This window comes from Helianthus annuus, chromosome 9 (assembly GCF_002127325.2).
Source record: "Helianthus annuus cultivar XRQ/B chromosome 9, HanXRQr2.0-SUNRISE, whole genome shotgun sequence".
In the NCBI taxonomy this organism is placed as follows: Eukaryota; Viridiplantae; Streptophyta; class Magnoliopsida; order Asterales; family Asteraceae; genus Helianthus; species Helianthus annuus.
The window spans coordinates 17866702-17880817 of NC_035441.2; the positions used below are offsets into that span (position 1 = coordinate 17866702).

Below are 14116 nucleotides of genomic sequence, written 5' to 3' on the forward strand. Positions count from 1 at the left end.
TTTTGGTCCTCGAAGTTGGACTTAGAAGCCTAAACAGTAACTTTGTGGTAAAATTAAAATTTAATAGTTTACTTCTGGTTTTTTTGCGTAAATAAGAACTTTTGACTAAAATTTAAAAATTTTTAATTTTTTCAGCATGTCGAACGAAAACGTCAACGTTAACAACACAAATCTTGTGACGGGAACCCCCCTCAACGCCACCACTGTGGGAGCGTCCACAGTGGCCAATCACGCTGAACGACCCGAGAAGTTCTCGGGTCTACACTTTAAGAGGTGGCAGCAGAAGATGTTCTTCTACCTGACCACCATGAACCTTGCGAGGTTCTTAACGGAAATCGCTCCCCAACCTGTGGAAGGGGAGACCGACACACAAAGACAGTGTGCGGTAGATGCGTGGAAGCATTCGGATTTCATATGTCATGGCTATGTGTTAAACGGCTTGTCAGATGTGTTGTATAATGTGTACTACAACGTCAAGACTTCCAAAGACCTTTGGGATGCTTTAGAGAAGAAGTACAAAATGGAGGATGCTTGCACAAAGAAATTTGTGGTAGCCCGTTTTTTGTATTTCAAAATGGTTGAGTCTAAAACAGTTATGAATCAAGTCCAAGAATTCCAAATTATACTTCATGACATCTCTGTAGAAGGCATGACACTTAGTGAGACATTCCAAGTGGCAGCGATGATTGAAAAGTTACCTCCTAGTTGGGTTGATTTTATGAATTATCTTAAACACAAACGGAAGGAGATGAGTATAGAGGACCTTATTGTTCGTCTCCGGATTGAAGAGGACAATAGAATTACCCTAAAGGCAGCCTTGCGCAGACTAGTGCTAGCGCAAATTTGGTTGAGCATGGGCAATCCACTAAGTGCGCGAAGGGCAAGGGGAAAAAGGACAAAGGGAAAGCAAAGGCTAGCAACCTTGGACCAAAGAAAGGGGTTGTGAAAAAGAAACCTCAGACATTCCAAGGGACTTGTTACAACTGTGACGAGCCGGGGCATCGGGCTAACCAATGCAAGAAACCAAAGCGGAATGCCTTTGGTGGCAATGATTTCCGATAAAAGCGCAATGATGGATGAGGTCAATACCGTGACTAACACTCCAAAAGGATGGTGGGTTGATACGGGCGCGACCCGTCACATTTGCGCAGACAAAAGCCTCTTTACCACCTTCAAGGCGCTTTCTGGAGAAGAGAAGTTGTATACGGGAAATGCAGCCACCGCTGACATCATGGGTGAAGGAACGGTGATCTTGAAGTGGACTTCGGGGAAGGAGCTCACTCTAAGTAACGTGTTGTATGTCCCGGACTTGCGGAAGAATCTAGTATCGGGATGGTTGCTTAATAAGTTTGGATTTCATTTAGTTTTTGAGAGCGATTAATTTGTACTAACTAAATGAGGAATGTATGTAGGCAAGGGCTATGCCCAAAATGGTATGTTCAAATTGAATGTAATGGTTGTCAAGAACATGAATAAAATTGCTACTACTTCTACTTATATGCTTGAGTTTTCTGATTCGAATAAATGGCATGCTAGATTAGGTCACGTCAATTTTAATTCAATACGCCGTTTAATCAATTTAAATTGTATACCAACATTCCATATTGATACACACTATAAATGTGAAACTTGCGTAGAATCCAAACTTACAAGATCATCATCGAAACCAGCTGAACGAATAACCGAACCCCTTGATTTAATTCAAACCGATATTTGTGATTTAAAAGTGGTACCCACAAGAGGTGGAAATAAGTACTTCATCATGTTTATTGACGATAGTACGAAATATGGCTATGTATATTTACTAAAGAGTAAAGATGAAGCAATAACTAAATTTATCTTGTATAAAAATGAAGTTGTTCTCAACTTCAGAAGAAGATAAAAGCTTTGCGAAGCGACCAAGGAGGCGAATATGTTGCACCTTTTGCCGATTTATGCGCAAAAAGTGGCATTGTACATGAGTGTACACCTCTTTATTCTCCACAATCAAATGGCGTGGCGGAACGAAAGAACCGCACATTGAAAGAAATGATGAACACCATGTTGATAAGTATTGGGGTGAGCCATGAAATGTGGGGGGAAGCCATTCTCTCGGCTAATTATCTTTTGAACAAGATATCACTCAAAAAGAGAGACAAAACTCCATATGATTTATGGAAAAGGAAGAAACCTTCATACAAATACTTGAAAGTGTGGGGGTGCTTAGCAAAGGTGATTGTACCACCTCCTAAGGCTCTTAGGATAGGACCCAAAACTATTGATTGCATATTTATTGGGTATGCACATCAAAGTAGTGCACATCGCTTTCTTGTACATGAGTCCAAGAATCCTGATGTACACGTAAACACTCTCATGGAGGTGAATCCTAACGTTGTGTCTTACTTTGAAAATGTGTTTCCTTTGAGAAGACAAACACATGCAACGTCATCAACACCTAATTTTGAAGTAGGTGAAAGCTCATCTACACCAGTTGATGAGGTAGTTCATGATAAGACACATGAACGACCCGAGGTTGAGGAAAGTGATCGCAGGCGAAGTAAAAGGCCAAGGGTTGAAAAATCATCCGGTCCAGACTTCGTTAGTTATCTGGTTGAGGGCGAGCCCAATACATATCGCGAAGCGGTTTCCTCTTCAGAAGGACCTCAATGGAAAGAAGCAATAAGAAATGAAATAGATTCTATATTGCAAAACCATACTTGGGAGTTAGTAGATCTTCCACCTGGTTGCAAACCACTTGGATATCGATGGATATTCAAAAGGAAGGTGAAAACTGATGGAAGTATTGATAAGTACAAGGCTAGGTTGGTGATTAAAGGATTTAGACAAAAGGAAGGTCTAGATTACTTTGATACCTACTCGCCTGTGACGCGCTCAACCCTGATTATATTGGGTCTTGCTATAACGGCTTTAAGAAATTTGGAAGTTCACCAAATGGACGTTAAAACCGCATTTCTAAATGATGATTTAGAAGAAGAGATTTACATGGAGCAACCTGAAGGTTTCTCCGCCCTTGGTCAAGAGGGTAAAGTATGTAAACTCGTCAAGTCTTTGTATGGCTTGAAGCAAGCACCAAAACAATGGCACCAAAAGTTTGATCATGTCATGATTGAAAATGGTTTCAAAATAAATGAGTGCGACAAATGTGTTTATTTCAAAGACACAAATGAAGGTTATGTGATCTTATGTCTTTATGTAGATGATATGCTTATAATTGGGAGTAATGATAAAATTATCAAAGCTACTAAAAGCATGTTGAAAGCGAGATTTGACATGAAAGACATGGGTTTAGCAGATGTGATTCTTGGAGTAAAGATCATGAGAACCCAAGATGGTCTTGTGTTAAGTCAATCTCACTATGTGGATAAAATTCTTGAAAAATTCAACTCCGGAGATACGAGTGTAGCTCGAACTCCAGTTGATACCTCCCAACATCTCAGGAAGAATAAAGGAGAGGGAGTTGCTCAGTTAGAGTATTCAAGAATTATTGGCAGTCTAATGTATCTAATGACATGTACTAGACCCGACTTGGCTTACGCGGTGAGTAGGCTAAGTAGATACACCAGCAATCCGTGCGCGGATAATTGGAAGGCTATCACGAGGGTGCTTAGATATATAAGATACACAAGAGATTATGGATTGCATTATACCCGACAACCAACAGTGATTGAAGGATACTGATGTAAACTGGATATCGGATAATAAAGATTCCAAATCAACAAGTGGTTACGTGTTTACACTTGGAGGAGCTGCTATTGCTTGGAAGTCTTCTAAGCAAACGGTAATAGCAAGGTCCACAATAGAATCTGAATTTATCGCCTTGGATAAGTCAGGCGAGGAGGCCGAATGGCTACGTCAATTCGTGGAATATATTCCAAGATGGCCAAAGCCTTTGCCAGCCATATGTGTACATTGTGACAGCCAATCAGCGATTGGTAGAGCTCAAAGCTTGATGTACAATGGCAGATCAAGGCATATGTGATGTAGACATAACACGGTATGACAACTACTCTCAACGGGTGTTATCTCAATTGATTATGTGAGATCAAAGGATAACATTGCAGACCCGTTTACAAAAGGCTTAAGCAGAGAGTTGGTAGAAACGTCGTCAAGAGGAATGGGATTAAAGCCCGTGGTAAATGGTAATATGAGGGAAACCTAACTTAGTTGACTGGAGATCCCAAGATCTAAGTTCAATAGGACAACTTAATCATATTACCAAAACGGAGTCACTGTGGGGCAGTACCCCAAACAACATAAAAGGGAGTTATATACTTCCTAGTCCATTCCAAATAGTGACACCGAAGTGAGGCTAAGCATATTAAGGTTAACGATTTTGGGAAATCAAATAACCATGATGCTTTTAATGATTCAGAGGAATTACCTATGTTAGAGAGAAGTGGGGTCGCTTCAAATGGATTTGTGGGGTGCGCAAATCCTAGAGCTCTCGCAGAACCAGGCTAGTGTTCCAGGACCACGACAATGAGGAGTTGGCCAAACCAGGGAGAGTATTGTGTGAAGTGTATTGTCGTTTACACAAATGGGGATATGTTCAAGGACATCGCGTCTACACACCGCTAGTAAGCTAAGTGCGCTTCACAAAAGAAGGTTCAAAGGTGAGAACCTACCAATCTTGCAATACTCAACTGTCGAAGTTTATCGTTGAAAATTGTAAGGAAAAGATCCATTTCCATACATGTGGGGGATTGTTGGAAATTTGATGAAAATAACATTTTTCATGTGGGTGACTGTTGGAAAAATAGGTGAAAATAACATTTTCATAAATATAGGAAAATGGTTTTTTCCTATTTTGGACTAGAAATAAATATAATAAAATGAGCGGGTTTTATGTATTTATTTGTGGGTTTATGTTCTATGTTGCAAGAGCTTCGCAACGAACTAAACCACATCCAAAATGGAGCTAAGATGAATGAGATTTCGATGCTCAAACATGGGTGTTTGAAACATTGAATGCTGAAACAAAAGGGAAAGTAGCACGTTGTCCCACATCGGAGGAGAGATGGAACTTAAATGGGTATTTAAGGTGGAACTCTCCATCCTTATTGTTTCATGGAAGCACACACTAGTGTCCTTGCGAAGGGTGCGGAGCACCCTAACTCGCACTCGCACTTGCAGATGCTTGCTTGCGCGCGCGCCTGGCGTGGGCGATGAGGCGTAATGTGGCGCTTTGATGGCGCACTTTGCACTTCTCCCGCTTGAAAGCCGCCTTTGTATTTTTGACCACGTGCGCGTGGTTGATCACAGGGGCTGCAAGGACCGAGTAGCGTGCGGGTTCGACGCGCGTGACGTGGCAGTCCGCGTTCGAGTACTAGTGGCACGAAGACGCGTGGTTGCGCATGGTGCACGGGTCCTGGTTGTGCATGCGCGGCGCACCAGAGTGAGCCAATACGGCGCGACTGTGTGGCGTGCTCGTAGAGGCTCACATGTGACGTGGCGCACGCGCGCATGGTCCTAAGTCAGGGTGGCGCATGCGCGCATGGCAGTGAGCCAGTTGGATGCACCGCACATGAGCGTGCAGACCTGCACGCGCAAGGACGCGCGCGCACCAGTGTGTCTTGCGCGCGCGCGCAGAAGCTTTCAGCATTGAATGTTTGTGCAGTTACAGTTCAGCTTCGAAACTGACGAAGTAACGGTCATTGACTGAGAATTAAATGACGTATTAAATTGCATTAAAGACGTTTAATGCAATTTAAACCTCTCTATTAATTCTTTTGACCGTTTCGATGAAGATTGTATAAATACAACATCACCACCATTAAAGAAACACACTAGCAACAACAGCTATATGCAAACAATTTTGTGCACACTTCTGATTATCTTCTTCCTGCAAGTTTCAAGGTAACCTTCGGGTTGTAGGCTATCTCCGGCAGTACGCTGTTTCGGCTGTTGTACCCTGAGAAACAAAACGAGTACTATTGGGAGACTCAATTTGTTTTAAGGGAAGCGTGTTGAACACGTGTCTCAGCCTTCTTCTTCATCTAAGTTCTTGTATTTTATTTTATTTTAGTTTTAATTGTACTGTAATTTTGCTTTCTTTATTTCTTTGTATTGTAATTAGTAGTAAAAAAATTGTTATTTTATTTGTCATTACGTGAACACGGTTCCTACAATTGCATATTGTGAACGTTCGTTTGGAATTTTGTTGGTCGGAGTTCCATTGTCTCGTTTTCCCTTGACATCAAATTCTAGAACATTTCTAGCATTTGAGCTTTGGATTTCTAAGATGTAAACGTTTGTATTTATTATTAAATTCACAAGTTATAACTTTTATTATCGTCAAAAGAAATAGACGGTTCAAAATTTTATCCTCCAACACATGTAATTTTATGGTTGGATTCTATATTTTATTCTCAAACAAGAACCATATTTTGGTAAAACAATATTTAATTGTCCGAATACTAAAGTGACTAAAATCAACAGGGTATTTCTGATGCAAGTGTTTTTACTAAAAATATAATGTAAAGAACATTTTAATGGAACGTCATTCACATGAGAAGTTCTTTTGGTCATGACTTGAATTAAAACCAAGAGGTTGGCCTACAAGTTTCAACGTATCATACCACTTCCCATAAAGCTTGAGAATGCAATTACCATTAAATACGGCTTAATGAAAGCCTTTTCAATTACCTCACAACCAGTTTAAATATATACCAAACAATTGCATACTTTCACCCGAAAATACCATCTTCCTACACATTTATCTCTTCGTCCGGAGGGTTCTAGAATCATGGCTGACACAACGGAAGACGAAGATAAAATCTCGATAAAAGTAATAGTAGATAAAGTTAATAAGAGAGTTGTATGCGCTGAAGTCGATTACAGTTTTGTTGATATTTTGTTCAGCTACGTTACATTGCCCATGGGAACAATTGCCAGGCTCTTGGGGACACATGATGATAAAAAGTTTGAGTGTCTTGGGAGCTTTAACAATCTGTACCATAGTCTCAAGGATTTACCTGAGCGTTATCTATCCACAGAATGCAAATCTATGCTTCTTAACCCCAGAAGTTAGTCATATGATCACTGCAGACTTCTAAGGCTGAAAATAGACGACACTAAGCCTAGCCATTACTGTGATAACAGACGTTGCTCTAGTTATGGTAAGTTATTGAGTTGTAATAACGTGTCTTTGATAGATAAACCGAACGTTGTCCAAGCTGTTACATGAGGCTCGAAGAGTCATATTGGTATTCCAGTGTTTATGAAAACCGGATGTTTTTCGATATTTGGGTATGGAGTTTTAATAGTGGTGTTGACAGCGGTGTTTTTGTTTCTGATTCTGCAACTTTTATTGTCACTGATGATCTTTGTGTGGAACCTTATAACATGGCAAGTAGCATTCGTTTGCTCACTGATCTTGGAATCACTGACATGAGCCATCTAGAGGAGAGAAATTTACAGATGTCTTCCTATCAGGTAAAAGTTGATTGCTCATTGTTTACATACACTGTTGGTGCACTTGTGTCTGTACTTTGTCTGTATTCGGTCACGATGTAAACGATGTCCTGATAGTCATGTAAGTTTGACCAAGTCAACCATCCTCCTGGTTTGACTTGGCCAAACAGTTAGTAAATTGGTTGTATTGTCTGTGTCGAAGGATAGGTCATCGAAGGATAATGTTGATCCTTCGATGAGCTCGAAAGATGGACCTTCGATTGATGGACCTCGATAGATTATCCTTCGAGGTCCCTGTGAATCCTTCGATAGCCATCTGATCGAAAAATGACCTTTCGATCAGTAATTCTGATCCTTCGACCAGACCTGCTGTGCTGGGTATATATATACCCATGCATTGTGTGTTCAATAGAGACTAGATAGACAGATGCACACAGAAGGATAGAGAGATAGTGAGAGCATTCTGTCCGAAACACACACACACAATAGAGAGTTTGCAAATCGGATTTGTAAACATTGAGCTTGTAACCGGAACCTTTTATTCGCATTAATACAAGTGGTGTTAATCGGTGAACTTTGTGTGTCTTGTGTTTGTGCTTGCTTCAACTCGGTTTGCATACTAGCTTGGATTCCGCACTTGCTAGTGTGTTAGTATAACAAGGTTTAGGTTCGTCATCCTCCGAGAGGGACCTACAAGTGGTATCAGAGCTTGGCTCTTTACCTTGTTTAAAACCGGGTTTGTTCAAGTCTTGGTGTGTTTGGACACTTGGTTTAGCACCCGTTTTTAGTGTTTTTCTTGGAGTTCTTGACATAAAAACGTGTTCTAAACCTTTCGGGTGTGTTCAAAGTCGGGTTGGGTAACTTAAAACTTGTTTTTAAGAGATTTGGTGATTTCCGGCCAAATTTCGGTCATATTTCCGGTGACCGGTTTCTGGATAAGGTTGTCCATTTTGGGTAATATTTTGTTTGAAAATCTGAGTTGGTAGAGAAGGTACAGTCTGACCATCCCCTTTGCCGAAAGTTGACTCTACCAACCCATCACCTTTTCACCAACCTGTCACATCCGTGTCAGTGTGTCAGTTGAGATCGAAGGATATCCTTCGACATCGAAAGATTATCTTTCGACTAAGGAAGGTTCGACAGATAACCATCTTTCGACCCATCCTTCGAAGTCAAAGACTTATCCTTCGTTCCAGGGAATCTATTCGAAGGATAGTTCTTCGAAAGATAGGGATATACATTCGAAAGATAAGGATCTGTCAAATTGTGAATCTTTCGAATTTGTGAATCTTTCGAAACCATTGTTCGAGATTCAACAGTGATCTTTCGAACACTGTTGATCCTTCGAACAAGTGTTGATCCTTCGGTTGTGGTCTGTTTGTTTTTAACAAGTTTGTGTTTTTCAGATCCTTCGGGCTTGGATCCTTCGGCTATTATCATCTTTCGGGTTATTCATATAGAATTTATTTTTCTTATCAAAAATGAATCCGAGTTGGTGGGGAAATCCGGCTCCAGACAGTGGAAAATATACAAGTTCAGGTTCCACTCCCTCATGGTGGGGTACACCGGCTCCCGATAGTGGAAAGTACACAAGTACTAGTCTATCATCTTCATGGGCCGAGTCTTCAGTGTCGACATCTTCACAAACAAATCAATGGGCATTAGTATCGAATCAAACTCCAAGTATTCAAAGTATTCTCTTAAGCGAAAGCGAAACAAGAAGTTTGAATCGACCTCCGAAGTTGATGCACTTAAACGAGTATCCGGGTTGGGCTGATCGTTTCCGTACATATGTTCTTGGCCAAAATACAGAGCTGTGGATACGTTTCACCACAGACTTCGATCAAGCTATAGAAGTTGCTGCTTCGTCGACTACTACTTTTGCCGATCTTCCAGAGGATCAGAAGAAAACATATGATCTGGAAAAGAAAGCATACGCCATTCTCACTCAGGCGTTAAGCAAAGACATTTATCATCAGTTTGTCAGCTTCAAGACTACGAAGAAGTTGTGGGACGGTTTGAAAACCAGAGGAGTAGGGAATGAAGCAACACGCCAATTGCGTCATGATCTCCTCAAGAAGGAATTTGACGGTTTCGCATGCTTAGATAAGGAGTCTTTGGGAGACATGACAAGCCGGTTTTATCATTTGCTTACTGAGTTGAACAATTTTGGTGTAGCAACAACTCAAACAGAAGTGGTGAAGAAGTTTGCTGATGCACTGCCACCCCAACGGAACAGTTTCTTGGAGATTTTGAAGTATAATGGGGTTATGGCTACTACAAATATCAACGACTTCGTGCAGCTCTTGGAAAACAAGGATCAGGAAGAAACCTTGAAAGCAAAAAGAGTTCCAGTGCCTCAGAATCCGGAAATGTATTATGGAACTTCAAGTACTTCCTCTGCAAGATCCATTGTGCCAAGCAACCCTGGTTCACATGCTCCACTGCAGACAGCTTTTGTCACAAGCACAGATATGTATGGCAATACCGTACAAGTTCCTGTTAAGCCACCTCCTACCACAGATATGTATGGAAATCCAATACAACCACCTCCTCCTGCTCAAGCATGTTATGGAGGTACATCATCTGCTGGTCAACAATCAAAGCCAGAAATAGTACGGCTCAACACCTCAAGCTTTTCAAAAGTCAGTGTTGAAGTAGCAAAAGAACACATGGAGCTACTTAACACTTTAGTGAGTGCTTACTGCGGGCTAGTTGAAGGTCAGATTGGTAACATTAATCTGACACAAGAAGACTATCAGCAGATTGATAAAGAGGAGATGGAGATGATGGATATTAAATGGGCCTTTGCCAGTGCTGTTAGACGTGCAAAGGATTTCATGGAGAGAACTGGCAGAACCAGCTTGGAAAGCAAGAAAGACACCAAGTATGGGTTCGATAAACAGGCTGTAAAGTGCTTTAATTGTGGAGAACGTGGCCACTTCAAACGAGAATGTACGAGGCCATCTCAACATGGGAATCAAAATCCCTTCAGAGGTCAAGGCAACCGGGCAAATCAGAACCAAGCAAGGAACAATGAGCGTACATTGGTACCGGTTAACAACCAAAATCAAGCGGGACCATCAAATGCCAATCAGGCACTTGTGGTTCAAGTTGATGAAGGCTGTGATTGGTCAATTCAGCTGAGTAGTGATGCTCCTGATGGAACAGCTTGTTTTGCTAAGGTTGTGGAGGATCAAGTTCACATCAGTGGTGGAGAATCTTCCGCCAATGGTGGTGAATCTTCTGAGGATGAAGACTTCTCCGGTTATAGCAGGAGTTCAGATGAAGAATCCTCGAGTCCAGGTGATGTTCATGTGGGTGAGACATCTAGTGCTTCGGTTGATGCTGATATTGATGAGATGTTGGAGGAAGCTGCAGCAAGAACTGATAGAAGATCTATTTTGGTGGATCAAGCTGCTTATGCTTCGTCTTCTCTCCATTCAGCCTTTATGGCTAATGTCGACAGTTCTTCTAGTCAGGTATGTGTCGATGAACCCACTGCTCTTAATTGTGATAACTGTGATAGTTTACAGGTTAAATGTGCTGATTTAGAGGCAAACATGTCTGAGTTGCAAGGCAAACATGATGCTTTACAAGCTAGTTTGTTTGACTTGCAAGACACACATGGTTCCTTGAGTGCTAAGTGGTGTGAATTGCAAAGCAAACACGAGGCTTTGCAGGAGAAATATGATGTGACATTCATCCACAACCAGAAGTTGACTGTGGATCTTTCCAAATGCACAGAAGCCAACATGTTTTACGAAAACCATGAAAAGGAATTTAAGTCAGTAATTGAAACATTAAAGAAAGATAAAACAGAACTGACAAAAATGGTTTCAAGAAAACAAACTGATATTAATTTGTATATATCTCGTCTTGAGATTATGCAAAAAGAGATGGCTTGTGTGAAAACCGAAAGTGATGCGATTCAACTGAAGCTAGACAGTTATTTGAGCTCTAGCTATGTGTTGGATCACATCATTGACGTTCAGAAAGAGAAGCGGGATGTCACATGCATAGGCTATAAAAAATGTCCACCACCAGTTAGACACAATTATGATGCCATGCCGGATGAGGAGGATAGAGTGTTCTTTGAACGATCTGTTCCTCTAGATGTGAAGGAGTTTGCCACAGGACTCGGATACAAGAAAGAAGTATCCTCAGATTCAGAAGTGTCAGCAGATACATGTGTGTCTTCTGCTGAACTGAATCAGGATCCTCCTGTCATTATTGAGGATGTTGACTCTTCTGATGATGAATCTGATGATGCTGTCACAACAAAGTCTGATGCGGTAGTAAAAGATGAGGACATACCTCTCGAGAATTACATTCTATGTGATCCTCCTGCAAAACCCGCTAAGACTGTTGCGATTGAATCCTCTTTTGAGAAGGAGTCGGAGAGTGAGAATTTGCTGTACACGTTGGTTGGGGATGATAAAATTTACTCAGACAAAGATTTTCCTATTAAGAATGTTAATCAATCCTTAATCAGCAAAGTCTTTGAAAATTCGACTAGTAAGTTTTTGGGAAAGACAGGACCACATGTTACAGTTACACAGTGCCTCCTATTCCCAAGGCCGAAGTTCGAAAACAATTTGGCAACAAGAAATTACCAACAGTGCCAAAACAGCAAAATCTCACCAAGCCAAAAGGAAAAACACCGGCTCAAGTACAAAAGAAGCCGAATCAAAAGAAGAAGAAAAATGTTAGCTTTGTGAAATCGACGGGAACAGACAAAATTGAAAAGTTTGAAAACCAATCTAACTTATATTTTGTCAAGAAAGCGACTGTTCAGAAAAGAGGTGAACTGAATAGTTCAAAACCTAGTACCTCGAGTTCACAAAGTTCATCATCATCGGCTAGACAATCACATGATACTTCGGGGTTTGTTGAACGAAGATCATGTTTTGAGTGTGGAACACTTGGGCATATAATTCGAAATTGCCCATATCTTCATAAGCAAAAAGAAAAGGTTGATGTTCCCCGTGACCAAACTGACCGGAAGCGATCTGTTTCTGCAAAACCAGATCCCCGCCTTGTAAAAGAAAGGGAAAAGAAACAGAAACGACAACAGGTCAAGAAAATTGAAAAAGCAATTAAAACCGATGTGGTTCAAAAACAATCTGTTTCTGTAAAACCAGATAATTCAAAAACTTCCAACAACAAAGAAGTTAGAATTTTAAAGAATAATACTGGTGAAACAAAACAGGCTTGGAAACCAAAAACGGTTACCAGATCAGGGGGACCATCACAATTCACCAATCATCAAAGACAAGAGGTTATTGTTATTGATGAAAATGGAAGACCCAAGACCACAATGGCTTGGGTCCCCATCTCCAACTAATCATTTGAGTTCATGTGAAGGGTGTTCCAGGAGGAACTATCAGTAGTCACTGGATTGTTGATAGTGGGGCATCCAGGCAGATGACAGGCGACATGAAGCTTCTCTACGACGTCAAATCTATTAGAGGAGGTTATGTTGCTTTTGCTGGAGATAAAGGTGGATATATAACGGGTGAAGAAATGATATCCAACGGGATTGTCAGCTTTGACAAGATCAACTTTGTGCAACAACTTGATCACAATCTTCTTAGTGTTTCTCAAATTTGTGACAAGCAATTCTCAGTACACTTTGATGCTAATGGATGTTATGTGCTGAAACCCGGCTTCAAAATTCCAAAAGAATGGATTCTCTTGTCTGCTCCAAGGATAAATGATTTGTACGTCCTTGATATGAGCCAGGCTATTACTACGTCTGCACAAGCAACATGTTTCGTTTCCAAAGCCACAGAAAAAGACTCTATCTCTTGGCATAGACGTATGGGTCACATTCACTTACGTAAAATGAATCATTTGGTTTCAAATGAATTGGTGAATGGTGTTCCTCTCAAAAATTTCCATCTTCAAGACGTCTGTGTTTCGTGCCAAAAGGGTAAGCAAACGAAGAAGAAGCACCCTACAAAGAAGATCAACACGGTGGCAGTTCCCCTTGAACGTTTGCACATGGATTTGTTCGGTCCTGTTAAGCACAAAAGTATTCGGGGTGATCAATACTGTCTCGTGATTACTGATAAATATTCAAGATTTTCTTGGGTGGCGTTCATGGCTCATAAGAGTGAAACCTTTGGAATTATCAAAAACTTAATCATTCAGATTGAGAATTTGTATAAGTTAAAGGTTAGGCGGATACGTAGCGACAATGGTACTGAATTTAAGAATCATGCCATGGCGGAGTTTTGCACTTCAAAAGGTATTCTTCATGAGTTTAGTGCAGCTTATACTCCTCAGCAAAATGGGGTCGCTGAACGTAAGAACCGCACATTGATCGAGACTGCTAGGACAATGTTGGTAGAGTCGCAGTTGCCCATTCCTTTCTGGACTGAAGCTGTGGCCTCTGCATGTTATACATTGAACCGAGTCCTTACAGTCAAAAGGCACAACAAGACCTACTTTGAGCTTATCAACAAACGGAAACCAGATTTGTCTTATCTTGAACCGTTTGGAGCTCCTTGCACAATGATCGATCCTAATGGAAAGTTTGGGGCAAAAGCAATTGAGGGATACTTTCTTGGGTATGCCACCCCTAACTTACGTGTCTGGAATCTACAAACAAAAAGGGTCGAAGAATGGTCTGAGGTCAGAGTACAAAGGCACACCTTGCCAGTCAAATGTCCTGGTCAGCCTTGGATGTTTGAGTACG

At 41.0% G+C, this 14116-nt stretch overlaps 1 protein-coding gene across 1 annotated transcript; it reads left to right on the top strand.

Moving 5' to 3' along the window:
- Positions 1-307: 307 nt before the first annotated feature.
- On the top strand, positions 308-1381 carry LOC110875348. Its single transcript, XM_022123545.1, has 2 exons — positions 308-846; positions 1066-1381. The coding sequence occupies exons 1-2, from the start codon at positions 308-310 to the stop codon at positions 1379-1381; spliced, it is 855 nt and encodes a 284-aa protein (XP_021979237.1).
- The last annotated feature ends 12735 nt before the right edge of the window (positions 1382-14116 follow it).